At 54.2% G+C, this 25,738-nt stretch overlaps 4 protein-coding genes across 10 annotated transcripts in view; 3 read left to right on the top strand and 1 right to left on the bottom strand.

Annotated features, from left to right (window-relative positions):
* The first annotated feature begins 3,788 nt into the window (after nucleotides 1-3,788).
* Nucleotides 3,789-8,332, top strand: LOC102395524 (nuclear receptor 2C2 associated protein). Its single transcript, XM_006057992.4, has 6 exons — nucleotides 3,789-3,990; nucleotides 4,076-4,221; nucleotides 4,418-4,508; nucleotides 4,880-4,985; nucleotides 5,058-5,125; nucleotides 5,375-8,332. The coding sequence occupies exons 2-6, from the start codon at nucleotides 4,184-4,186 to the stop codon at nucleotides 5,489-5,491; spliced, it is 420 nt and encodes a 139-aa protein (XP_006058054.1). The 5' UTR covers nucleotides 3,789-3,990; nucleotides 4,076-4,183; the 3' UTR covers nucleotides 5,492-8,332.
* On the bottom strand, nucleotides 5,547-11,518 carry RFXANK (regulatory factor X associated ankyrin containing protein). 5 transcript variants are annotated; one of them, XM_044948369.2, is made up of 11 exons: nucleotides 11,381-11,518; nucleotides 10,605-10,747; nucleotides 9,897-10,091; nucleotides 8,337-8,420; nucleotides 8,141-8,206; nucleotides 7,763-7,863; nucleotides 7,459-7,584; nucleotides 7,038-7,104; nucleotides 6,760-6,851; nucleotides 6,594-6,674; nucleotides 5,547-5,769 (listed from the first exon to the last, which is right to left on the bottom strand). In XM_044948369.2, exons 3-11 carry the CDS (start codon nucleotides 10,081-10,083, stop codon nucleotides 5,758-5,760), a joined length of 816 nt encoding a protein of 271 aa, XP_044804304.1. In that variant the 5' UTR covers nucleotides 10,084-10,091; nucleotides 10,605-10,747; nucleotides 11,381-11,518; the 3' UTR covers nucleotides 5,547-5,757. The 5 variants fall into 5 exon arrangements, with proteins under 5 accessions (XP_044804304.1, XP_044804303.1, XP_044804305.1 ...); XM_044948368.2 differs by having other exon boundaries at nucleotides 11,346-11,484; XM_044948370.2 differs by lacking the exon at nucleotides 11,381-11,518 and having other exon boundaries at nucleotides 8,337-8,417; nucleotides 10,605-10,823.
* On the top strand, nucleotides 11,504-23,176 carry BORCS8 (BLOC-1 related complex subunit 8). Of its 3 annotated transcripts, none has more exons than XM_044948373.1 (6): nucleotides 11,504-11,573; nucleotides 14,113-14,225; nucleotides 14,706-14,770; nucleotides 18,527-18,637; nucleotides 20,249-20,324; nucleotides 22,941-23,176. In XM_044948373.1, exons 1-5 carry the CDS (start codon nucleotides 11,537-11,539, stop codon nucleotides 20,280-20,282), a joined length of 360 nt encoding a protein of 119 aa, XP_044804308.1. In that variant the 5' UTR covers nucleotides 11,504-11,536; the 3' UTR covers nucleotides 20,283-20,324; nucleotides 22,941-23,176. The 3 variants fall into 3 exon arrangements, with proteins under 3 accessions (XP_044804308.1, XP_044804307.1, XP_025149692.1); XM_044948372.2 differs by lacking the exon at nucleotides 22,941-23,176 and adding an exon at nucleotides 22,281-22,611; XM_025293907.3 differs by lacking the exon at nucleotides 22,941-23,176 and adding an exon at nucleotides 22,190-22,611.
* Nucleotides 20,268-25,738, top strand: part of LOC102392425 (myocyte-specific enhancer factor 2B) — a 24,302-nt gene continuing 18,831 nt past the window's right edge. Inside the window, exon 1 of the mRNA XM_025293905.2 lies at nucleotides 20,268-20,324. The gene's annotated coding sequence lies outside the window, so the exon portion shown is untranslated. The remainder of the gene's footprint in view (nucleotides 20,325-25,738) is intronic.

The following is a 25,738-nucleotide window of genomic DNA, read 5'->3' as shown; positions in this document are numbered from 1 at the left end:
TTGACATATCCACAGGGCACGTGCAAGCATATTCACACCTGTCACATACAACGTCATTACCAACCACTGATATGATGTCATATCCCAGACGTACAGTGAGAGCACGTGCAGCCCAGCCACACCTGGCCAGGCCACATATAAGTCACAAGGGCCACTCACACTGTCACCTGGCCACACACAAGTCATATCTACTGTACAACCAAACTCACAACTCTGAGCCCCGCTGCACCCAGCCCCTTCACACTCAAACACACCCGTTGCCGTGCATACCCACGGAAACTTAGCCTTCCTGGCAGCCACAAACAGCTCACGTCTGCCCCACATTGTTTACAGCCAAGCATGATTACAGCCATGGGCATACCTACAGACAGTCAGCACCCAACCGTGACCACTTGATGCCAAGTCGCATGGGGACAGGCCCCCGGGGCCATACTCACAGCACAGTCACTCATGTTCAACGTCCAACACACTCAGTTGTGGCCCAAGGTGTTCCCTGGCCAGCTCACCTCAGCCCCTTCATGTGCGGCCACCCCCTCTCCTGCCCACTGTCATCTCCACTTACCTGGAGATGGTAAGGCTCACAAGCTTACCTCCTGCAGGACCGACGAGTCCTGTCAGAAACAAGTGAGCATCCTTTTACCCTGAGCTGGGCCCTGCGGTACCCAGGTAGGCCCCGGAGGATAAATCAGACCCAGATCGGCCCCACATGGGGCTGCCAACCCCAGAGGATTCCAGCACCCTTACCTCCACAGGCTCTCCAGGCTGCGACTTGGGGCAATCATTACACTTATGCCCCGGGGGGAAACTGAAGCTCAAAGCAATCTGAGGGCTTTTCCCTGCCCTACTCCAAGGTGACAAACTTACGGGAAGTGGGACCTGTTTTCTACCATGAGGGTGGCTGCCTCCCCAGAGTCCTTGGTGACCCATACTTGCTGTGTGACTTCAGCAAATCCATGACCCTCTCTGAGCCTCCATTTTCTCTCCTGAAAAATGCAGAACTCAGCTCAACTCCAGAGTGAGACTGAAGTTTGCCTCCCAGTTCCCCTGGGTGATCTTACATAAATGACTTCTTTGCCTCAGTTTCCCTCAGCCAACCAGAGTTACAGTTCCTGGCTCTTCTAAATTTCTCTCTGCCCTACCCCCTGGGGTGAGGAAGGAGGGAGTGATTAGTCTCTTCTCACTAAGGCAAATGAATGGACCACTTTTGGCTGCTCTGCTGGGAGCTTAGAGCTGCTAATTCCCTGGAGAAACAGGAGGTTCTTTCATGCCCAGGCGCCGGTGGGGTGAGGAGGCGGGAAGAGGGTACGAAGCTGGCTTCATCCCAGTGGGCATGGTGGCTCCATGCCAAGACCAGGAGTGGTAAAGGGGGCCTTGGGGCTGTGCATATCCTCCCTGGGGAACCTCGGCTGCTGAGTGGCTGAGTGGCTGTATCCTTAGCTGTAAAATGGGAGTGACAAGGACCAGCACAGCAGATTTAATGATCTAGTCGATGGAGACAGACGTGGCTTCAAGTTAAACACAGGGTAGGTGCTCAGCAAAGGTCAACCACTGTTGTTATATGTCAGCCTGAAGAGTCCACTGAATTCTCTAGCAGTCCCATAAATAGAATTCTCTTAATTTCACAGATAAGGAAACCAGCTCAGAGAGGTCAACATATTTGTCCAAGATCACACAGCCAATGAGTGAATGGCCTAACCAAGATTTGAACCTGATCTGGACTCTCCAGGGCCCATACTCTTCCTAAATTCTTCTAGAGGTAGGGAGGTGGTTTTTTTGACACCCCCGCCCCCAGACCCCGCCAGCCCTGGCCCTCAGATCAGCAGAGCCAGGTCTGGATGGCACGAGGCCATGACTGAATGCAGGAAGTCCTGGCAGGCAGGGGCTGATGGGGTGGCCCTTCCGCTGGTGTCCCAGTTTCCCAGCCAGCCCCCACTCCTGGTGTGGACTTGGGCAGACACTAGAAGGATGCCAGGAGGACCATTCCCCCAGCCCTTGAAGAAAGGGCTGGATCGCAGACCATTCAGTTAAAGCCAGGAACTGCAGCCTCTTGCCAGTGGCTGCTCTGTCCAGAAGTCTCCATTCACGCGGATTGGATGGGATACCGCCTTTCTCAAACACCTTTCTTGACTGCTTTAGGCCCAGCAGGATCTGAACTCACATATTTTATTCAAATTCATGGTCTTTTTATTCAACCAGGCCTTTGCTTATGCTGTTCACTCTGCCTGCCCATCCACCTCCCCACTCCAATTTTTCTCACCTTGGTGAATTCCTGCCCACTCAATAAGATACAGGCACAATATCCCCTCTCCCAGGAAGCCCTCCCTCAGGTAGACCCTCTACTTCCCCAGCCTCATCTCTCCCTCTGGCTCAGCTCTGGTCCCGTGGGGCTGGGATTATATGTGTCTAGTCCTTTCTTCCCCAGATTGGGAGATCTTCAGATATGGGGCTGGAACTGAGACCTCTCATAATCCTCAGCATCACTCAGCACAGGGCTGGGCAGTAGGGAGTGGCAGGAGTTGTTTACTGAATCAGTGAACCAAACCTTTAGCCGTGTATCTGAGGCTTTGTATAATCCAGCTTGGCAAATTCCTGTTCATCCTTCAAAACCCACCTCACATTACCCCTCCTCCAAGAAGCCTGTCCCAGGCAGCATTTACTACCAAGATAGATTTGGAAGCCAGGACTTCTGTGTCCCAGTGGTGACACACGAGGCTGATAAAGACACCCAGTACTCGCACCAATGGCTTCTTCCTCAACTCTTCCTTTGGCCTCCGGGAGGCCGTGAAGTGCAGGGATTCCCAGGCTGTGGGCTTCCCTGGTGGCTCAGTGCTGAAGAATCCTGCTTGCCATGCAGGAGACGTGGAAGATGTGCGTTCGATTCCTGGGTTGGGAAGATCCCCTGGAGAAAGAAATGGCAACCAACTCCAGTATTCTTGCCTGGGTAATCCCGTGGACAGAAGAGCCTGGAGAGGGTCGCAAAAGAGTCAGACATGACTTCCCTGGTGGCTCAGACAGTAAAGAATTCTTCTGCAGTTAGGGAATGAACTCGGCAGACTTCGTTCTACTGGTGGGAAGACATCATTATAAGAAGTCTCTTGCACTTTAAAACTAGTGCTCTATACACGCAGGTACCGAAGGACAGCCGCCCACACACAGTAGGCACACACTTTCTTTAGATACCTGCATTTTCCCTCCTGATCTGAGAGACTTGCTTGTAGAAATCCATGGCCCCCTTGTTTTCCACCAAAGTAGGAAATGTCACTGCCTGTCTCCTTGTAGGGCTGGCCTTGGGGAAGTCCTAGGGAAGGAAGGCTCCTCCTCTAGTAAGCATCTCCAGCTTCAGTTTCTTATTGTTTAGTCATTATGCTGTGCTCTTAGTCACTCAGTCATGTCCGACTCTGTCCATAGGGATTCTCGAGGCAAGAATACTGGAGTGGGTTGCCTTGCCCTTTTCCAGTGCATCTTCCCAACCCAGGGATCGAACCCAGGTGTCCCTCATTGCAGGTGGATTCTTTACCGTCTGAGCCACCAGGGAAGTCGTGTCTGACTCTTTAGTGAGCCCCTGGAATGTACCCCTCCAGGCTCTTCTGCCCCTGGGATTTCCCAGGCAAGAATACTGGAATTGGTTGCCATTTCTTTCTTCCCAACCCAGGAATCGAACTCAGGTCTCTCGTGTCTCCTGCATTGCAAGGATTCCTCTCCACTGAGCCAGCAGGGAAGCCCGCAATCACTGGATCAGGGCCCTTTAAGAGGCAGGCACTGAGGGGCGGGGCAAATTAAACCACGCCCCGGGCGCGAGGGCCAGGCGCGCCTGCGCGGCTTTCACGAGGTTCCGGATCTTGCTTTTGGTTCCGAAAGCAGTTTTAGAGAAACTGAGGCTCCGAGAAGGAACGCCCACTCCCTAAACCGATAGGAAACCTATTTACCTTCCTTGGACCCACTGTGAAAGGCCTGGCCTTGGGATCGTTAGCAGTGTCTCCGAAACTCCAGGTTTTTCCACCAAGGGGTTGGTTGGTCAAGGAGACATTTAGGCCTGGAGAGACCGGGCAGTGACGGATCTTGTGCCGCGCTACAGGTGAGGACGCGTGGATTCTGAGGCGGGAACAGAGTCACGCTCTGGCGGCCTGGATTCGAACCTGGACTGAGCCCAGCTCTGAGTCCTGCGAGGCCTCGTGGAACCGAGATGGCCCACTCTTTGGTTTGTCCAGAGACAGTGAGCAGGTGAGAGCCCCGGGCGGGGGTGGTGGGGGGTGTGAATGGGGGCGGGCAGTGGCGGAGGAGGCCCTTGGCCTGGAGTGCAGTCCCTAAGGGGCAGACAGAAATGAGGGAAGCGGTGGTGAGGAAGGGGTGAGCCAGGGAGTAGGCGAGCCCGCGCCACGGTGCTCAGCACCTCTCCACGCTGCGACTCTGCCTTTAGGGTGAGTTCGGTGCTGAATCGGAACACCAGGCAGTTTGGCAAGAAGCATCTGTTCGACCAGGACGAGGAGACGTGTTGGAACTCGGACCAGGTGAGGCACTCTCTCCCTGGACTCTCCACCCCTAGTGTTAATCAGAATCAGTGCAGGGAGTCTAAGAGATTCCCTATTGGTCCAGTGGTTGAGAGACTGATTTCCCTGCTGAGCGTGTGGGTTCAACCCCTGATTTTGGAACTAAGATCCTACAAGCTGTGCTGCACTGCCAAAAGAAATGAATGAAAGAATTAGGGGTCCAGTGTCCCCTGAGAATTTGGGGGCTCCCCAGCTGGGCAGATTGGCCAGGAAGGGAACCTGGGCTCACACTATGCTCCCCACCCCTCATGGACTGTGTGAATGAGAGAGACAGACATAGCAGGGCTGAGTCTGAAGTGCTCATGGGCCTTTCCTTTTCTGTCTGCTTCCAGGGTCCCTCCCAGTGGGTAACACTGGAGTTTCCCCAGTGCATCTGTGTCTCCCAGCTGCAGATCCAGTTCCAGGGGGGCTTCTCCAGTCGCCAGGGCCGCCTGGAAGGTACTGGAAAACCCTGGCAAGTAGGGGATTAGAGAGGGCTCGCTGGCCTCACTGCCTCTTTCTCTGCTACAGGTTCTCTGGGGAGTGAGGCTCTTAGCAAGATTGTGGATTTTTACCCTGAGGACAACAACTCGCTTCAGATATCCTGTTTCAGCCACTGGGTGGGATGATCTGTGCCTCTGAAAGCTGTGGGCCCCGGCCTGTGACCTTGGGCAAGTGTCCTCTAGGTCTCCACTGGTTCACCTGTAAAATGGGCTCACGACAGTCTGTTCTGTGTGAGAGCTTCTGAGGGACCAACAGTGTGCTGGGTGACCCAGCGCAGTGGATGTATCTGAGCTGGGGCTGGCAGGTGGGAAAAGATAAATGTTTCCCTTGACTGTTCTGCTTACACCTTCCCAGTGCCACCTGCTGAGGTGGACCGGCTGAAGGTGACATTTGAGGACACCACTGATTTCTTTGGCCGAGTGGTCATCTACCACCTACGTGTGCTAGGGAAGAAGGTGTGAGGCTGCTGGGTGGCTGCCTCTTCCAGGAAGCCCTCCAGGAAGCACAGCAAAGTCCTTCAAGTTCTGCACAGGTTTATTGGTTCCTCTTGGAAAGGGCTCCCTCCCACCATCTGTCCAGGAGCTGCCTTTGAAGCTGGTTCTGGGTTCCCCCAGCTCTGGGTCAACCATTTTGTTCCCTGAGTGTCTTGAGTCCCTGGTGGGCAGTGTTTACTCGGGGTCGGCAGGCACCAGGTTGCTCTGGAAGAGTTTGAGGATATGGTTCTCGATCACCTGTTGCACTGGAAACAGAACAGGGAGGAGGTGGGCCACGAACTGAACGGAGGCTGCAGAGGCACAGGCTGACCTGTACCTTCCCCTCGGGGTATGAGCAGGGCCCTCAGCCCTGGGGCCTGGATGGAGGACCCATTTCCTCCTCAGGGAGATCAGATACGTGCCAGAGAACAGCTGGGAAGACAGAGGTCCCCGCCCTAGGAACCTCAATTTCCCCGAAGTTTGTAAAATGCATTTTCGGAGGTTTTTCAGTTATAAAAATATTCCTTACCTAACAAAATTGACAAACTGGAACTTTTAGAGTTGAGAAGGACTGTGAGAAATTATTTGTTTCAAATGGACTAAAACTTCATCAATGAAGGATGGAATGGGATATTTCCCGTGCACCACCCCCCATGACCCCAGGGGTTAGTTCTGTTAGGATCTCCCCATTTTCTGAAGTAGGGAGTCAAACTGGGGTCTGTCTCCAGCCCCTGTTCACATCCACTTCCTGCCATGGAGGGGGCTGGTCTCCACGGCCATGCGCACTGTGGCCCTCGTGGTATCCTCGCCCCATCGGGGACTCCTTTAGACCACTCAGTGCCTGCATGTCCCTCCGTTACGGCCCCTGTCACCGATACACATCGGCCTCCTGCCCCAGTACACGGGGAGTCCCGAGAGCTGGGACTAGTACGTGCCCAGGCCAAGTATACACCAGCAATCGCCTGATGTTTGCTAACATGAACACTTTCGCTGCTAGCATCTGACATCCAAAAGGGATGTCCTGTGCACCCTGCTGTGGATTACCCCACCTATAGCACCCTGACACTGCCTCCAAATGTCTCAGGCCAACCTTTCCGATATCCCAAGGCCACGGCGAGGTCCATCGGGGTGTAGCCGGAGTCTGCCTCAGTGGTGAGATCAGCTCCTCGGGCTGCAAAGCAGAACAGGTGCTGCAGAGGAAGCTGGGCTGGGGACCAGGAGCCTGGGTGGGGTGCAGAGGTGCAGGGACTACCCACCACGCAGCCATGGGTCTGCTGGTAGCTGTGTGGCCCTGGACTAGAGCCTGACTTGATGCATGTGGCCACTGGGATCTCCACCTCCAGGGTCTCTGAGGTATGCAGAGTGTGGGTGCTCAAGCCAGTCGGCCAGACCCCTGTGCTGTTCCTGCCACCTCCTATCCCCACTGCAGTCCTCCAGGAGAAAGCTCTTACCCATCCCAAGAGCAGTTCAGGCAGAGCTCAGACCCCTCCCTGGCCGCCAGGATTCCTGCAGGGCCAGCCTCTATTCCACTCACCCAGCAAGGCCTCCACGCACTTCACATGGTTCCCACGCACGGCGTACAGCAGCGGCGTCCCTCCATTCTGTCAGGAACGGGTAGAGGACAACCGACACCATCTTTCCCAGATTCTCATGACCCCCCACACCTTCCAATTTAATGTGGTTCCTCCTGTTTGTCACTTGGCCCATCTAGTTTCTTCCCTGGATCTCAGCTTACATACTGCTTCTTCCAGGAAGCCCACCCTGACTTCCCTTGGCTCTACAGGCAGCCTCAGCTCTGTTCACTATATCTGAGCTGTTTATGTGTCAGCTAAACCCCTCAAAAAAAAAAAAAAAAAAAACAACTGGGAGCTCTGTGAGGCTTGGGGATGGGTCTCAGCACCCCGAACAGACTTGGTACCCTGTGAGGCGCCCAGGGCCAGTAGGTGGCACCTCACCCAGTCATAGATGTTGATGTCCACGTCTCGTTCCAGCAGAAGCCCCACGATGTCCGTGTAGCCACCGGTGCTGGCCAGTGACAGGGCACTCTCCCGCTCCTTGGCCAGGATGTGGGGGTCGGCACCCTGGGAAGAGCAGAGGGGGCAGTGACAGAGCCAGGGCAGAGGGAGGGGTGGGGGCAGCCTCTGCAATCCTGGGGCCCCCATGTTAGCTCCATCTTACAGACACGGCCCCAGCAGACTCAGCTGAAACCATTGCCCGCCCTCCAGTCCTCAGGAAGCCCCCAGCTGGGCTGGGACGCACCCACTCAAGCAAGAAGCGGACAGTCTCGATCTCTCCAAAGGCAGAGGCCCAGATGAGGGGGGTGAAGCCGCGCTCGTCTGGCTTGTTGATGAGGTTGTCGCCTGGCAGGAGGGGGGTGGTACCACTGGGATGTACCTCTGCCCACTCTCCCCAAGGCTGTAGAACTGGGGACGGGGTGGGCGGCTGGGGTCAGGTGTGGGGCAGGGAGGCATACGTGTGGATGACACATGTGGACATGCGCAGGCACATGTACAGACATAGGCACACATGTGGAGGCTCAGGTCAGGTCAGCAGCCACACGCACACACCAGCAGGTGAAGTCACACTGGCGTACGCGTGTGGGCATGGACACACTGGCACACATGTGTGGGCACACACCTTTCCTCAGGTGCTCCTTCAGTTGGCTCAGCTCCCCTTGGGCTGCAAGCTGGTGGATGGACAGGGCTGGGGGCCAAAGAGAGGCAGAGTCCTCACCTATCCCATCCCTGCTCCATTACTCCCTGTCCAAAGTTGCGCCTCTCAGCCCCTGCCACCCCGCCACTTCTCTCGCCCCAGGGACCAGGGGCCCACTCACAGTCCAAGGTTGCTGGCAGGGCCGAGACCTCATTGCCCCGCTGCCGGTTGGTGAGGGTCGTTGAGTGCTTCAGGGAGCTGCCTGCTGGGAGAGAGAGAGAAAGGGCTTCGGTTTCCCCTCAGTATGTCTTGGGTTTTAAGACCAGACCCTGGAGGCTTGGCAGAGAAGGCAATGGCGACCCACTCCAGTACTCTTGCCTGGAAAATCCCATGGATGGAGGAGCCTGGTAGGCTGCAGTCCATGGGGTCGCTGAGTTGGACATGACTGAGTGACTTCACTTTCACTTTTCCCTTTCATGCATTGGAGAGGAAATGGCAACCCACTCCAGTGTTCTTGCCTGGAGAATCCCAGGGACGGGGGAGCCTGGTGGGCTGCCGTCTATGGGGTCACACAGAGTCGGACACGACTGAAGCGACTCAGCAGCAGCAGCTGAGGGCTTGGAATTACTAGAGGCTGTGCCTGGCTCCAGTATCCACTCACTCCACCCTCTTAGAGGCCCAGGGTGTATATTTCTCCTCCATCCTGGCAAGGTTCTGCACAAAGTCCCTGCCCTCAAGGGCCCATGGACAAGCCAGGGAGTCAGACAGAAATAGAAACAGAATGAAAGCTTAAGCTGAAATACGGGCTCAGGAGAAATGAAAAGCAGGTGGAAGAGGGGCAGAAAGAAGGAAGGGCGGGGGGTGAGTCCCTTTCAGAGGAAGTGGTCAGAGAGGGCCACTCTAAAGAGGCCCAACTGGGAGGCTGGCCAGCTGAAGAAACCTGGGGAGAGGTGCAGGAAGAGCATTTCACACAGAGGGAACAGCAGGGGCAAAGGCCCTGGGGGGACTGAGTAAGACATTCTCAAAAGATTCCTGTCAAAAGAAATCCTTGGGTCCTCAATAAGTCAGACGCAGAATTATCATCCGACCTAGCATGGTACCCCCCCAAAGAGTTGAAATCACGTGTTCAGACAAAAATTGTACATACATGTTCACAGCAGCACTATTCACCAAAAGAGGAACAACCCAAATGTCCATCAGGGATGAATGCATAAAGTAAATATGGTCCTTCCATACTATGGAAGATCAGTCAGCTATAAAAGGGACGAAGTACTGACACACAGTACAAGGTAGATGAACCTTAAAAACACGCTGAGTGAAAGAAGCCAAACAGAAAAGGCTACATGTTGTATGAACCCATTTATAGGAAATGTCCAGAACAGGCAAGTGCATAGGAACAGAAAGCGGATTTTGGTTGCCAGGGGCTGGAAGAAGGGGATGGGGAGTGACTGCTAATACCTCTGGGGTTTTCCTTTTGGGGCGATGGAAGCGTTCTAGAACTACAAAGATGTGGAAGTGACACACCATGGTAACTTACTGCCACTGACTTGTAAGCAATTCCAGTTAAAATGGTTCATTTTATGTGCATTTTACCACAATTAAAAAAAAAACGCTAAGCAATCCCTCACAGGGTGGAGAGGGAAGACACATTCAAGGTGATGGGACATAAAGACAGAGGGCTGGGCCCGACATGCCACCGTTCTTGCATCCCAGAAGCAGGAGTCCAGGGGGAGTATCCTGCCTTGAGGTGAGGGGCTGCCAGCATCTGACTCAGGATTCCCAGGCTCCGGGGTACAGGGGAAGAGACTGAGGACCACAGTGTCTGAGCTGTCAGGGGCCTCGTCCCTGGGGTCTTCGGGGTCCCCAAATTCTGGGGTTGAAGGCTGCTGGGTCAGGCTGAGATCCTCGGCAGGTTGGGTGTGCTCCATGGGGAAAGCTGGTGGAAGGGCCAAACAGGGAGAGATGGCAATAATTATCCACAACTCATTAAGTAGGCACTGACGGCATACCTGGCCTTACACAGTAAGGGTGGGTAAACTCAGACTCAGCCAGAAAATTAACACCAGAGTCCAGTTTTAATTGGCCTTCTTGGACCCACTCCTCCCCACCACCAGAGCACACACAACAGGCATTGCTTAAAAGCCCTGGCTCTGGGGTCGGCTGTCTGTTTGAATCCCTCCAGTTTATACGCTGTGAAAGCTTGGGCATCTGACTTAATTTCTCTAAGCCTCAGTTTCCTCATTAAAAAAATGGAGACATGAGGCCTAAAAAAATCATGTCTGTAAATATCTGAGCAAGAGGCCTGATACCCGGGCAGATCTTAATAAATGTCTGCTGTTGTTTTTTGGGGGGAGGGGGGAAATCCCTAGAATGAGCGAGGGCTCAACAAAGATGTGATTGGCTGCATCTCACCCGCCCCTCCCAAGCCAATCCATCAGGGTCCACTCACCTCCAGCTAGCCTCCTCTGTCACCCGACGCCGCAAGTCAGGGTACCCCCAAACTTGGGGTCGCAACTCACAAACTTTTCTCTTCCAATTGATGTAAGGGGCACCAAGATGGAGCCTGTACTGTCCGCGCCTTGCCTGCTTCTCCTGGGACGAGAGCAACTTGATACGCGACCGCTACCCCCACCCCGAGTTCTCCCACTGCGCCTGCGCACCCCCGCCCCCCGCAAAAGTGCGGAAAGGCTGGAGCAGTAGGAGCGGTTTCGGGCCCTTTAAGGCTTGGGGGAGGGCCGTGGCTTCCGCCAGGGCAAGAATTATGCAGTTGCGCCTGCGCATTCCCGTCCCTGCCGCCCCGGAGGGAGCCTGGTAGGGTCGGGAGGGATGGGCGGGGCCTCAGAGAGCTCTCTCTCGAGTTCACGGCTCTCGTCCTCCTCACCCCTAACTCCTCCCACGTTTTTCCTGACGCAGCCAATCGGCTCCGCCTTCGGGCTTTCTTTAGTAGGGGGGCGCGAGGGACTCCACCACTGCTGCCCCCTTCCGTAAGCAATATCTCCTATGCAGGCGTGGGGACTCAAGAGCCTCTGCAGGGATTTGGTGGCAGCAGTGGGGTACAAGTGCATGGAGTATTTCCCCAGTTTGTCTGCCTCCGGAAAAGGGGTTCGGTAAAGGAGGGAGCCCTTGCCCCTCCTCCGCCTGAGGCGTCCCTCCTGGAGCTTCAAGGGGTCTCCGGCCCCTCTTCACTCACCTCCCGATTGCCTCTTTCCCCAGTCTCTCACTCACCGCCCTTCTGTCTGGGTTGAATAAGAATCTAGATGGGAAGACCAATTAGTACCGGAACTGGATAAGCGCGGCGTCCAGTTTCGCAGGGAAAGTTTAGGCTGTTGTCTCTACCTCCAGACTTCCGGTTCCGGTCCTCGGAATAAGGCCGTGGCTACTATGGAAGAACCCGAGATGCAGCTCAAGGGGAAGAAAGGTGGTGTGGGGCCCCACGCGGGGCGGGGCGGGGCGGAGGGGCCAAGGACTCGTAGAAGGGCAATCTGAAGGGGGTGACAGAGGGCCACGGCGCTGAGGGAGCGTTTGGGGGCAGGGATTGAATTGCCAAGAAATCCCGGCTCAACCGCTGACTAGTTTTGAAACCTTTAGAGACTCTGTGCCTCGGTTTTGTCATCTGTAAAACGGGGAGTATAATAGTCTCCTTGCCTCCCCCCATAAAATTATGAGAATTCAGTAACCTGATATGTTAAAACAGTGTGTAAAACACTGGAAGAATGCCAGGGGCGTGGCAATTGTTGTGTGTACTGTTTCCTTTGTATTTAAGCATTTGTATATCTTTGTTGTTGGAGCGGCTAAGTCGTGTCCGACCCTTCGGGATCACATGGACTGTCAGCCCACCAGGCTCCTCTGTCCATGGGATTCTCCAGGCGGGGATACTGAAGTGGGTTGCTGTGCCCTTCTCCAGTTGTATATATTTACATATTTGTAAATGACATAGTTACAAGTTACAAAATGCCACAAGCTATTTTTAAAGTGTCAATGTCGTTGTTAATTTGTTACATAGATTATTGTAGTGAATTATTTACACGTCACAAATACATTTAATTCCACATCCTTCGTAACAGCACTGTGAGGTGTAAGCTATTACCACTGTGTTCATTTTCAAAAGGAGGAGCCCTGAGAGGGTAAGAGGACATACAGTTTGGAGGTGGCAGGCTGGGTTCTGCCTGAGTCAGGGCACAGTGGTGAGCTGGGCACACCCAAACTGGACAGTCTCAAGCACAGCCTCCCTCGACTCCCAGACACCAATAGGTTCTCCGTCGCTAACTAAACTGTCCTGGGCAGTGGGATGGGGTCCATCTCTGCAGCAAAGCTTGAGGTGGGTTCTGATGAGAAAACTAAGGCGCAGAGATACTTGCCCTCACAAATCCCAAGTCTTAGATAAACATAACCTAATAAAGAATGAGAATTTTTATATCTGAAACGAACAAAACATTGGAAATCAACTGTACTCCAATGTAGAATTTTAAAAAAAGAATAAGAATTTAAGTATAAGGGAAATGAATAAGTTCTGAGGTTGAGAGTGAGGTTGCAGGGACATCTGATTAAGCTTGGTAATTAGGGAAGGCCAGGAGGTGACATTTGAGCTGAGACATGAGGGGTGAAGGGAAATGAGATGGAGATGGAGGCAGTGTCATTGTCGGGATCAAGTACAAAGGGCTTGAGGTGACATAGTGTTCAGAGCTGTGCTGCAATGCTAGTCATGGTACTTATTCATATTTAAATTAATTAAAATTTAAAATTCAGTTTCTGAGTCACATTTCAAGTGCTCAGTAGTCGAATATGACTAGTGACTACCATATTGGGCAGTATAGATTATAGAACCCTCCCATCATCTCAGAAAGTGCTTGTGGAGAGTGCTGAATGTCCATGGAACAGCCGTGAGGCCATTGTGCCTGGGGCAGAGGGCCAGGCAGGCGGTGGTGGGGGCGTGGTAAGAGCAAGCAGAACATGCAGAGCCTTCTGGGCCATGTGAAGCAAGGCAGATTTAATTCCCTGGCTGATGGGAGTCATGGGAGTGTTTCAACCAAGGGAGAGACCTATCTGATATGTTTAGTAGGTGCTCATCTCATCTGTTTTGTGGGGATTGGATTGTTGGCAGGAAGGGGAGCAGGGAGACCAGGGAGCAGCTAAGTTTGGGATCTGAGAGACAGCTATGCCTGGACCAGTAAGGGCAGTGTGGTGGTAGAAGTGGGTGAGTTTTGGGCTTTGTTTTGTGACCGAACAAGCAGGAGCTGCTCATTGATGGGGTAGGAAGGGCAGGGACCACCATCTGGCTGCTGTTTTTGAGGCACACCCTGGGATGAGGAGTTGTCTCTAATTAACTTACTAAGAGAGGCCCACAGAGGAGAGGGGGAAACAGGACAGGGTTGTGGAGGAGGCTGAGCAAGCAGCGACCTCAGGTGGAATCCTGCAGAGGGGAGCCACGGTCCATTCCCACAGGGGAGCTTATGGGGACGAGTCGCACCTCTGAGTTGTTCGGACACTCAGCATGGGTCGTGGGCTTTCCTCCCCCTCGGTGGTCAGTCATGGCCCAGAGCCATCCACCCATGTAAACTTGCAGGCACTTTTGGGTCCAGTTGCCAGTGGGCATCTGAAGAAGAATCTCTGATTTTGTCACAGGTGAATGAAATGTGAGTGGATCTGAGCGGGTAGCAACAAGCAAGTAGGTTTAGGAAGGGAAGGATCATGAATTCACTGGATACATTAATGTCATCAAGATTGAGACCCTTCTGTGACTCCGAGATGGAGTTGTTTGGCCCTGCTGTGATCATCTGCAACCCATCACCAGGGCCACAGGTGACCCAGCTGGGAGGGATGCTGGGCACTCGTCTACTCTGGGTGGACTCACAGGTTGAGCAATCAGGAATCTAATGCTTTGTCTCCTTGATCCCCCGTCAACCCTTTCCCCCTCTCCCCACTGGCCCCACTTTGCCAACTGTCCATCCTGGACCCAGTTACTGACAAATTCACTGAGAGCGTCTACGTCCTGGCCAATGAGCCATCTGTGGCCTTGTACCGGCTGCAGGAGCATGTGCGCCGCTCTCTGCCTGAGTTGGCCCAGCATAAGGTGAGTGTCCTGCCCTAGCGACTGACCTCTCCCAGGGTCTGCACCTTGTGAGCTGGGGCCTGCTAGGTGGAGCAGGGGCTGTTGGTGCAGGAGTTAAGGCCGGGACATGAGCAAGGAGGTGCATGGTCACTGACCCAGCTTGGGGCTGGATGGATACATGTGGGGTGGATTTGGAAGAAGAAGAAGAAGGTGCTGCGTCTGCTGTGACCCATGTGGTGAGAAGGAGGCAGCCGCAGGAGGACCCAAGGGAAGGATGTGCCAGGCAGAGGGAACAGCCTGTGCAAAGGTCCTGAGGCATAGCTGCCATGTGTTCACAGAAAGCCCAGACTGAGGAGGGGTGGGAGTTGCTGGAGGAAAGATTGGGGCTGGAGGGGGCGGGTCTCTGCAGCCGTGGTGATTGGCGTTCGGGTGCTCCATTCCAGAGAACTGGGAGGAAGGAGGTAACAGCCAGCCCTGCTCACGGCTCCCCACCCTCCACAGGCTGACATGCAGCGGTGGGAGGAGCAGAGCCAGGGAGCCATTTACACCGTGGAGTACGCCTGCAGGTGAGCACTGCCCGCCTTGCCCCACGGTGGCCCGGGTGTTTGGGGGCTTGCGTCAGCTGCCTGCTGAGCCCTGGCCTGCCAAGCCCACCTGAGTAGGGGCAGGTGGAGCTCGACTCAGCTGGCCACAGGGCAGAGTTCCAGCCCAGACCCGTGCTTCTCACTGTTTGATCCTCATGCGTCTCGGTCAGGCTTCTTCCTCGTCCTCAGCAGCCCCCACCATCTGTCACAGGAGGGGGTCATAAGGATTCCAGGAGGTGCCTCAAGAGGCCAGTGTTTCCCACCTACAGTCAGGACCACAGACTGGCTGGTGGGGTGGATGGCAGCTGGGAGTAGTGCCCAAAAACATTACTGTTTATTTTAAATTTTTATTTTTTTCTAATTTTTTATATTGTTGTAAGAGGCACATAAGTAAAATTTATCATCTTAACCATTTTTAAGTGGACAATTCAGTGGTATTAAATATATTCATAATGCTGTGCAGCAATCCCCGCCACTCACCTCCCGAGTTCTTTTCATCTTGCAAAACTGAAACTCTGTCCCTGTTAAACATGAACTCCCCATTCACCACCCCCATTCCTGGCTCCTGCCATTCTACTTTCTGTCTAAAAATCTGACTGTTCAAGGGACCTCACATTAATGGGATCATACTTTTTTTTTTTTTTTGTCTTTTTGTGACTGTCCTCTTTCACTTAGTATCTTCAAGGTTCATCCACATTGTAGCCTATGTCCGAATTTCCTTCCTTTTTTAGAGCTCAATACTATTCCAGCCTATAGCCCGATCACATTTTGTTTATCCATTCATCTCTTGGACACTTGGGTTGCTTCCATGTTTTAGCTACTGTGAATAAAGTTTCTGTGACCAGGGATATACCATTTATTGTTTTCTTGTTTGCTTACCTTTCTGTAAATACCCAGAATTTTTAACCCCAAGTGAAAGAGGCACCCGATAATAAAAAGCAGCAGTTGGTGCTTCTCCATGTTATTGCAGCTTTGCCAACCTGCCTCCTGTGCTGCTTTGGCTCCCCGTGACTGTATTTCATGTCCGGGCTTGTTCCATTTGCTTTAGGAGTTGGTGACTTAGGAGTGCTGTTTGCTCCTAGTGCAGGCTGTAGGTTTTGGTGGAGGCTAGACTGGCACCCCACTCCAGTACTCTTGCCTGGAAAATCTCATGGGTGGAGGAGCCTGGTGGGCTGCAGTCCATGGGGTCGCTAAGAGTCGGACACGACTGAGCGACTTCACTTTCACTTTTCACTTTCATGCATTGGAGAAGGAAATGGCAACCCACTCCCGTGTTCTTGCCTGGAGAATCCCAGGGACCAGGGAGCCTGGTGAGCTGCCATCTATGGGGTCGCACAGAGTCGGACATGACTGAAGCGAGTTAGCAGCAGCAGCAGACACTCCCCAGCAGTCCTTGTCCGTGGCACTGTGGGATTTGCCTGCCTGTTTCTGTTGTGTAGTCGAAGTTCCTTGACAGGAAGTCCTGTTGCTGGGAGTTCTGCCATCACCAGCCTTGACCCCTCTGCTGGGGCTGGAGGGTGATCTAGACTGATGGCATCTTCCTGGGGATTGTGGTCACAAACACTCTTCTCAGCTCCAGGAAGAGTAGAAAAGATAAGGGAGTTTTTCTTGCAACTACTAAATAGTTCCTGGTCTGCCAGGAACCTTTTGCCCAGGTTGGGGACTTCCCGGGTGGTCCAGTGGCTAAGAATTCAAGCTCCCAATGCAGCAGGCCTGGGTTTGATCCCTGATCCGGGAGCTAGCGCTCATGTGCCGCAACTAAGAATTTGGATGTTGCAACTAAGGATCCCGTGTGCCACAGCTAAGACCTAGCGCAGCCAAATAAAAACAATTTTCTTTTTAAAGGCCCAGGTTTAAGGAAGAACAGATCAAAGTCTGTATTTCCTCCCAGTTCCACTAGCTGCCCTGTCCATTGCAGGAGCTTGGACCCTGGTTGGCTGTTTACACTTACATTTTAATGAATTAAAATGAAATAAAATGAAAGATTCAGCTCCTCAGTCTTACAAGCCACACTTCAAGTGCTTAACAGCCAGCTCAGTGGATAAAGAATGTGTCCGTCATGTTCCAGAATGTTCCATGGGACTGCCTTGTGGTAGGCAGGGGGCCTGTCTGCTCTGAACTCTGAGCACTTCTCTTTCGTGAGATGTAAATCTCTCTAATGCTGATAGACTGTTTCCTATGGACATGAAAGGGCCCTTCTAGTTGTTTAAAATGCCTCACGCAGTGTTATTGGTTGGTGTGAATCTGGAAGATACTATATGGTCTGTTGGTTGGGCCAGTTGTGAACTTGTGTTAGACAGCTTTTTATCGAAGTTGACAGGTACTAGGAAAGCTGACTGCATTTGGTGGTGTCAGATGAGCAAATGGACAGTCTGGGTTTGAGCCAGCGCTCCGCACCTTTGATCTCATGGCCATTTCCAGGCAGGTCCCTGACTGATGATAACTGGGAGTGACTTCTTTGTCTTTAATAGAAGGACCTGGAAACGGCCCTTTTGTTTTTACTGCAGGTGTCATTGCACAGGCAGCTTTCTGGCCTTAGCGATGCCCAAGAGGTTTGCTGAATATTTCCTGCAGTGCTGTTGGAAACAACATTTTTATTAGACATTCATCAATGTGGCAGCAACGTCAGAGCTTAGCACAGCTTTGTAGAAGTGCCTCTCTAATGGTGCTGAGTCTAAACTCACTTTTAGCGCTTTTCACAGTCCAGCTGACAAGCTTCCTTCAGAGGGAGGAATAGGTTACCTAAAAGGAAAGCATGCTATTTAAAAAAATGAAAGCTGAGTGCCGAAGAATTTATGCTTGTGAACTGTGGTGTTGGAGAAGACTCTTGAGAGTCCCTTGGATTTCTAAAGGAAATCAGTCCTGAATATTCATTGGAAGGACTGATGGTGAAGCTGAGGCTCCAATACTTTGGCCACCTGATGTGAAGAGCTGACTCACTGGAAGAAACCTGACCTTGATGCTGGGAAAGATTGAAGGCAGGAGGAGAAGGGGACGACAGAGGATGAGATGGTTGGATGGCATCACTGACTCGATGAACATGAGTTTGAGCAAGCTCTGGGAGTTGGTGATGGACAGGGAGGCCTGGCGTGCTGCAGTCCCCGGGGTCACAAAGAGTCGGACACGACTGAGCGACTGAACTGAACTGATGTTATTTTGAGTTACACGTGGTCTTTGCTGTGCATGCGGGCTTTCTCTAGCTGTGAAGAGTGGGGGCTACTCTCTAGTGGTGGTGCTCAGGCTTCTCCTTGTGGCGGCTTCTCTCGCTGCAGAGTGCAGGCTCTAGGGTGCATGGGCTTCAGCAGTTCTAGCACACGGGCCCTAGAGTGCCTCTTCAAGCAGTTGCGGTGCACAGGCTTAGTTGCTCCAAGGCATGTGGAACCTTCTCAGACCAGAGATCAAATCTGTGTCCCCTGCGTTGGCAGGCAGAATATTATCCACTGTACCACCAGGGAAGCCCAAAGCATGTTATTTTTGAGGTCATCTTTGAACGCTTACAGCTTCTTCAAAGCATTAAATGGTCTAGCAGCCATCAAGCAAAAGTTGTGTCTTGCCATCCAGTGTTCTGGTCCACAGGGGAATCTAAACTTTAAGCACAGTGAGCCCTCAGGGAGGCCCATGGGATCCCCCGGCAGCTGGACAAACCACTGGGCCAGTATGGGTATCCACTGAGGTCCGGCTGCAGGTGTCCACTGGTCTGGTCTGGTGCCGCTGACTGGGGCCCCGCTCCCATTTCAGTGCCGTGAAGAACCTTGTCGACAGCAGCGTCTACTTCCGCAGCGTGGAGGGTCTCCTCAAACAAGCCATCAGCATCCGGGACCACATGAACGCCACGGCCCAGGGCCACAGGTAGCTGCTGGGACCGCCCGCCCCTGCTGCCCTCAGCCTCCTTGCTGCAGGGACCTTCGCTGCTCAGCCAGGAACTGCACCTTCTCGCTCCTTAGACAACTCCCTTTCTTGGTCACGCAGTGGCTGGTGACTTCCTCTTGTCCTTTGCTGTCTGTAGTGGGAGCTGAGTCAGCCCGCACCCAGCTCCTGTGCACTGCTGTGTGCTTGGGCTGGGTGCTGGGGGTGTAGCAGTGACCGAGACACATTTGCTTGCGGCCTCAGGGAGAGGCACATGGCAACCAGGTAGACACGGAACAGACAAGAGCATTCCAGATACATGTGAAGGAGGAGAAGGGGGCCCCCTCTGAGGAGGTGGCAGAGATGCCAACAGAGGCTTGAACAAAGTGCAGACAAAGGTGACCATGGGTGGGTGTTCGGTGTGGCAGGGGGGCAGAGGCCCTGGGCCTGGTGAGCTGGATGTGTTGGAGGAACATCCGAGGCAGTTGTAACTGGAGTAGGTGCAGGCGGGGAGACGGGGCTGGGGGGTGGGCAGGGACCTCAAGGGCAGCGGGGAGGGTGCCCAGAGCTGAAAGAGGCTTTGAGCCAATGACCAGATGGTGCAAGAGTGAAAAGTGCTTACAGTCCTTACATAAGGGGGAGAAGTAGCTCTTTTTGGTTTTGTTTTCATTATAGCTTAATAAACATGCATTTGAACACCCATGTACCTGCTGTACCACTTCCCAGGTGACTTGGTTGTAAAGAATCCATCTACCAAGCAGGAGACACGGATTTGATCCCTGGGTCAGGAAAATCCTCTGGAGTAGGCAGTGGCAACCACTCCAGTATCCCTGACTGGAGTACTCCATGGACAGAGGCACCTGGTGGGCTACGGTCCGTAGGGTCGAGAAGAGTCAGACACAGCTTAGTGACCCAGCGGTGGTGGCAGGAGCACCTGCTGTAAGCTGTCCCTCAGCCTTGACATGGGTCTGACTCCTGCAGTGTAGGGTTCTGGCATGCCTGTCCCCCACAAGGCTTTAGAAAGGAAGAAAACACCTTTATGTTGCTGTGTGTGATAACACACAAGAACTGTCAAAACCGAAAAAGCCTTGCATATATGTAAGAAGGGATATGCAGTGACCTGCCCTCTGAGGGTAGCATGAGCGGGGTTCTTGGGGGTTCACCGAATCACCACCTGGCTTCTCTGCCTCGGGTGCGTGACAGCCACTGGGACTGGAGTTCACTGCAGCAAGCTTTGCACGGTACCTCCCCCCCCCCCCACAGCAAGGCCACAAAACCGATAGCTCCTACTTTCAGCTCCGTTGCCCAGCTGCTTCCAGAAGCCCTGCTTGTGCCTCTGAAAGACACCAGTAGCAGTAGCCGTGTAGTAGCAGCTCACCCCCTCTTGCCTCTCTTTGCAAGCCCCAGGGATCTGAAGCTCCCAGACCTACATGAGACCCAGCCGCAACCTCTGAAGTGGGTAGCTGGTCCTACTTTTACAAAGGATACCCTGAAGGCTCAGGCCAGGAGTCCTGGGAGACTGGAGCATGACCCCAGCGTGCCATCCAGTCTAGCCCAGCACGCCTCAGGGCCTTGGACCTCAGCCTCATAGACGCTGCACATGTTTTGTTCCAGCCCCGAGGAACCACTCCCACCCTCCTCAGCCTGATCCCAGAAGAGACTTGGAGGTGCTTCGGCCCCTCTGACCCAGGTCAGTGCCAAGTGGACCTGGAGCCTCTCTGCTCCATGCTCTGAACTAACCCATCCCCTCAGCATCTGAGGAGGGACCTGCTTGACTAACCACTGGGGTTTTCTCCCTGGGCTTCGTTTGTGGGAAGCTAGAGAGTAGGGGCACCTGGGGTGCCCTCTGCCGCGCAGGGCTGTCAGCCCATCTCCCTGGTGCTCTCTGTCGTCTTCCTGCCTCTCATCCAGGCCACAGACCCTGTCTGGATCCCAAGAGCCCCTGCCCTTCAAGAAGAGCAGAGCCCCATTTTCGCTACCCTCCGTGTGCCACCTGCTTGCTTTACCCACACTCACTGTCTCAGGCAGAGCCCAGCATGGCAGTTATCCACCCGGCTCTGGAATCCTCTTTCTACTGGTGACCTGCCGTGTGACCCTCCCCACTCTGGTCTCCGCTTTTCCCTTCCGTCACAGTGGTTCATCAGCGGCAGGGAGGACATTACTACATACGGTGATGCCTGTCGCAGCGTCAGCTACTGCTGCCTGACAAACTGTCCCCAACCTTAGCAGCTTGTGACACCAATCATCTGCCTGCTTACGGTTCTGCAATTTGGGCTGGACTCGGCCAGGCCGTTTTGCTGGGCTCACGTGGGGGCTATCCGTGGTTCTTGATGGGTCCGGTATTCTGAGGTAACCTCGCATCTGGCCCTTGACCAGCACTGCCTGGTGTTGGGGGGGAGTGTCTAGTCCATGTGGACTCTCTAGCGGGCCAGCCCAGGCTCCTCCTGAGTGTCCGGGGTGCACATGCTCCTTCAGCCTTCCCTTGCTGCATGGTTACGGGCATCCCATTGGTCAAGGCCAGTCATGTGGCCAGGACCGGGACCAGTGGGAAAGGACCGCAGGAGGGCTAGTACTGGGAGGTGTGGTTGCCATCTGAGGCGAGCATGGCACCGAGCCTGGCCTGGCGTCTTGTTGTTCTGTGCTCATGCAGGGCAGACACAGGCAGACTGGAGGTGCCGAGGGGCTGACTGTGCCCGTGGCTTGTTTAGCTCTCAGCCTCCTGCTCATTTGCCATGGTGTGCACTTGCGCTGCGGAAGTCTTCTCAGAGGGTCAGGGGAGGCCTGGGTGGGGACAGGGACCCCTGTGCCTCCTCGAGCAGCAGCCCTGAGTGTCAGGAGGTGGCAGCGTTCATGGGTGTGCAGGCAGAGTTCTTCTGGTGCTCCTGCCACGTGCCGGCCTTGGCTCTGGCTGTTGGGGTAGTGAGGAACACTACGGATTGTGGGGGTGCTCAGGGGACCCCTGGGAGGGCCTGGAGCAAGAAGGGCTGCCAAGGGGGTCAGCAACCCACCCCATTTCACCACCCAGTGTTGCCCACCATCCCTGGACCCACACGCCCCCATCTCCTGCATCCTGTGCCGTGGTCCCACCCACCCTCGCGCCTCAGGAAGCTGCCCTGCTGCCCCTTCTACCCCTCCACACCCAGCGTGTTTCTCCTGCGCATGCCTGGAGGCTCCAGGCCAGCCACGAGTGCCCCGAATCATCTGCTGTCCCTTGACTGCTGTGCCCCCTCAGAACAAAGTGCTCTGTGGCGCCTCCTGATCCCACCTTTGTCGCTACAGACCCTGCTCTTCTCCCCAGAATTGCCGCCCCACACCCCCTCTCAGAGCCTCTACTCCCACTGTTCCCCAGATGGCTCCCCCACAGGGTTATTGGTGACCTTTCAGAGGTCTTCCCTGCTTCTCCAGGCCCAGGGCCCTACACACATCCGCATTTTGCAGAAGAGGAATCAAGCTCAGAGAGGCAAGGCAGGGTCAGCATCGTGACCGGAAATGCCGGGATTCACACCCAGACTCTCTAACTCCCAGCTCTTCACCTCTTCTCTTGGCCCCACCCAGGATCCTGCTTCAGATGCCACCTCCTTGGGGCTCCCCTGAAGCCCTGGGGGCATCTCAGAGCTCATCTTGACCCTCATCTCTACTCCCCTAGCCTGACCAAAGCTGGACTCTTTGACACAACCTTGTGGGACTTGGTGGGGACCGAAGACCAAGCAAGTGTGGCCGGCACATCCCTCCTGTCTCTGGGCCAGCTATGAACGTTCTGAGACGAGACTTTGCTGCCCTTGGATTCTTACCCGCCCCTCACTGGCCCTAGCCCTGGACATGGACATGGCCATGGCTCCTTGGACCAATAACTGCTGCCACGACCACACACCTGCTGTGTGTCCAGCTCTGTGCCGGGTACCTCACAGTGGTCATCTTTCATCCTCAGACAGCCCTGTAAGGGAGATGTCACCCCAAATACAGATGGGATAAGAGAGGCTCTGAGAGGTGGCGTCATTTGTGCAGGTCACACAGCTAGGGGAGAGCAGACCCTGGTCTAATGTGGTCCCAGCCCTGCCCCTGACTTGCTGTGTGACATGGGGCCTGGCTCTCACCCTCTCTGGTCCTACCTTTCTCCATCTAGACAAGAAAGCATGGACTGGAGCCTTCTCTACAGACTAAGGCAGACATTTGTGTAATTGCCTGCCTGGACTGTGTTCTACCTCAAACAGAAATGCCCACCCCAAGGCCATATAGAGAAGACACCCTGACCCCAGGGGTAGGTGTGGGACCCTGGCCTGGCTAATCAGAGCGCCCCATCTCCCAGGTCACAGTGCTTGGTTTGAGATGGGCACGTGATCCAAGGAGAGGTCTTCCCTGAAGATTTTGCTGGAAAAGTACGAAAAGTACCATCTTCTTTCTCGGGTTGGTAAGCTCAGCAGATGGAATGTGGAACCTAAGAACATCCAACCTGGGACCTTGGATCTAGCTGTACCTGACACAGAAAAATCTTAATTCTTCAGTTTCATGAGTCCCTAAAATCACTGCATTTGCCAAAATTGATCTGAGTCTGTTTCTGCTGACTTGAGATCCCACACTGATCCCCGAGGATTCCAAGCCTGGGAGATCAGGGCCCCTGGTTTGTACAGCTCCAGGGTCAGCTGTGTGCCAACACAGTGCCCAGCAAAATATATCAGGACGATCAGAATGGAGTTGTTGAGGGTACAGCCAGGATGGGCCCCAGGCTCACTGCTCTGGGAGCATCCCCCAACTTGGCCCTGTGAAGTGGTTCGGAGGGGGGAGGGGGGCAGAGAGGGTCCCAGTCGGGTGTCAGGGCTGTAGAGGGGCCTGCGGGCCTGGGAGGAGGGATTGGGAAATAACTGCCTCCCGCCATCAGGAAATGGTCAGCCCTCCGTCTTCTCTGCTAGGGTGTCCTGGGGGTCTGGGTGCCACCGTTCTGTCTTCCCTCTGCCCTAACTCAGTTTAGAGGGAGGAGCCTCAGGTTCACTATTGTAGGCCCTGACTGGTGTGTAGTTGGCCCCCCGAGACACTCTTCATCCACTCTGAAAGCACCTCTTGTCCATCTCCTTCCACCATGAAGCCATTTATTCAGCAAACACTGATCTGTCGGAGCTAGGACCTGTCTACCCCAGGGGATGCCCTGGTGAGCCAAACAGACCAACCCTGGCCCCAGAGCTCAGACCCCCTAGACGGTCAGCTTAGTGATGTAATTTCATGAATCCGAGGGCCAACCTTGGATGGTTCAGGCACAGTGAGCTAGCGGGGAGCAGTCATGGGGTGCCCCGGACCTTCCGAGGCTCCCTATCACCCACAGTCTCTGAACACGACCTCAGCCAGTGACTAATAGTACTGTCAAAGAGGTCTGTGCGGGACTGTGGGTTGTCAGATGCCATCATCACCGCAAGTCCTGTGCGCCCGGGGGGTGTGATTACTTTTGCCTTTCATTCCTATGGCCAATTTGCCCTTCACTCCTGGTGAATGTCCCTGGGGCTTCCCCCATAGCTCAGTTGGTAAAGAATCAGCTTGCAATGCAGGAGACCCGGGTTTGATCCCTGGGTCGGGAAGATCTCCTGGAGAAGGAAATGGCAACCCACTCCAGTATTCTTGCCTGGAGAATCCCATGGACAGAGGAGACTGGCCGCCTACAGCCAATGGGGTCGCAAGATGCGACTTAGCGACTAATCCACCACCTGGCGAACGTCCCACCCCCGACGACCGCCAGGGGGCGCAAGAGGCAAAGCCTTGGCGGGGCTCTCCGCCTCTGAGCGGTCATTGTCCGCAGTCTTGGCAGATCCTGGAGAGTGCAGTGTGACCCTCTGCCCTTTTTCACCTCATGCGTCCTTGCTCCAGTTATCCAGAAAGTGAATTAAGACTTCGAGAGGCCACTACCCAGAAAGACCTCGCACCTGCCCCCATGTACTAGTGGCCTTAACTATTCACCAAAGTGGAGGGTGTGGGCATTCCCTAGCTCACTAAGACTTGCTCTCAGAAACGACCTCCTCGTGCCAAGAGACATTCAAGTAGGGATCCTAGCGCCCGTGAGAGTGGAGGTAACCTGGAAGGGCTCCTTGGGTAATGTGTGGGACCCCTCTTTTAGATCTCTGGATGGAGTAAAAGGAGGCCCGAGAGGGCAACAACTTGCCCGCGGCTGGTCCACGGTGGTCAGGGCAGGAGTCAGACATGAATTTTGACTTTCTGTTTTGAGCCCTGATCCAAGTCCTGGTTTTTATTTCACTCCTGCCCTGCCCTCTCAGAGGGTCCTGCCCTGGGAAGCCCGTTGCCAGCCCCACCTCATCCCTCAGCAAGGCCTCTGGTTGCCCCAAGGTTGGTCCCCAGACCCCTAGACTACTCAGAACCTCTCCAGTTTTTCAAGAAACCTATGAAAACACCCCTTTTGTGCTACCACAACACACGGCCCAATCGCAAGGATCCCAGACTCCAGGAGACAGAGATGAACACAGGCATTTGTGAACCTCTGGGCCAGTGCTGAGGTGGGAAGAGGGATGGGGGTGTCAGAACACCAGATGGAAGGGGGATAATGAAGGCTTTGGGAGGAGGAGGGGGTATTGGAGACCGAGCTTGAAGCACTTCTACACCTGAGGAGGCACCACTATTGTCCCCGTTGTTCCCATGAGCAAACAGGCTCAGAGGAGTGAAGTGACTGGCCTGAGGTCACACGGCAAGTGGGAGTCAGAACAGGTGGGAACCCAGGGTCCTTGAAGCCTGAAGCCCTACCCACTGAACCACACTGCCCTTACCATGGAGGAGCCGTCAAAGGCTTCCCCTGCTGACATTCTGGGAGAATACATGGAGAAGGGAGACTTGGGAGGAGCAGCTTCTACACCTACTTAACTTTCCCACCCCTGTCCACCTTCCCCATCTACCAGGCCTCTTCCCAGATCTCCCTCTCCAGCCTTTTCTATTCCAATCTCCCCTGAAATCTCCCTTTCAACCCCCAGTCTCTTACTCCAGCTCCTAAGAGGGTCCCCTCATCAGAAAAGACTGAGGTCAAGGTTCCTGATTGCCCCAGGGGAGGATGTGAGCCCACACGGGCTAACGCAGCCAGTGATGGGCGCACGTATAGGACAGGAACAGGGGTAAAGG

The sequence above is a fragment of the Bubalus bubalis genome, chromosome 9, assembly GCF_019923935.1.
Source record: "Bubalus bubalis isolate 160015118507 breed Murrah chromosome 9, NDDB_SH_1, whole genome shotgun sequence".
NCBI lineage: Eukaryota > Metazoa > Chordata > Mammalia > Artiodactyla > Bovidae > Bubalus > Bubalus bubalis.
This window is presented reverse-complemented; position numbering and strand designations above follow the sequence as displayed.

Excerpts from the sequence above, each read along its gene's own strand:
- LOC102395524 (XM_006057992.4), top strand. The coding sequence starts at position 4,184 with ATGGCCCACTCTTTGGTTTGTCCAGAGACAGTGAGCAG. Across the intron at positions 4,222-4,417 it reads TGTCCAGAGACAGTGAGCAG|GGTGAGTTCGGTGCTGAATC; the intron begins GTGAGAGCCCCG and ends CTCTGCCTTTAG. Across the intron at positions 5,126-5,374 it reads AGGACAACAACTCGCTTCAG|ACCTTCCCAGTGCCACCTGC; the intron begins ATATCCTGTTTC and ends TGTTCTGCTTAC.
- RFXANK (XM_044948369.2), bottom strand. The coding sequence starts at position 10,083 with ATGGAGCACACCCAACCTGCCGAGGATCTCAGCCTGACCCAGCAGCCT. Across the intron at positions 8,207-8,336 it reads CCTGCCAGCAACCTTGGACT|CCCTGTCCATCCACCAGCTT; the intron begins GTGAGTGGGCCC and ends TTTGGCCCCCAG. Across the intron at positions 7,585-7,762 it reads TCCGCTTCTTGCTTGAGTGG|GGTGCCGACCCCCACATCCT; the intron begins GTGCGTCCCAGC and ends TGCTCTTCCCAG.
- BORCS8 (XM_044948373.1), top strand. The coding sequence starts at position 11,537 with ATGGAAGAACCCGAGATGCAGCTCAAGGGGAAGAAAG. Across the intron at positions 11,574-14,112 it reads GCAGCTCAAGGGGAAGAAAG|TTACTGACAAATTCACTGAG; the intron begins GTGGTGTGGGGC and ends TCCTGGACCCAG. Across the intron at positions 18,638-20,248 it reads GCCACGGCCCAGGGCCACAG|CCCCGAGGAACCACTCCCAC; the intron begins GTAGCTGCTGGG and ends GTTTTGTTCCAG.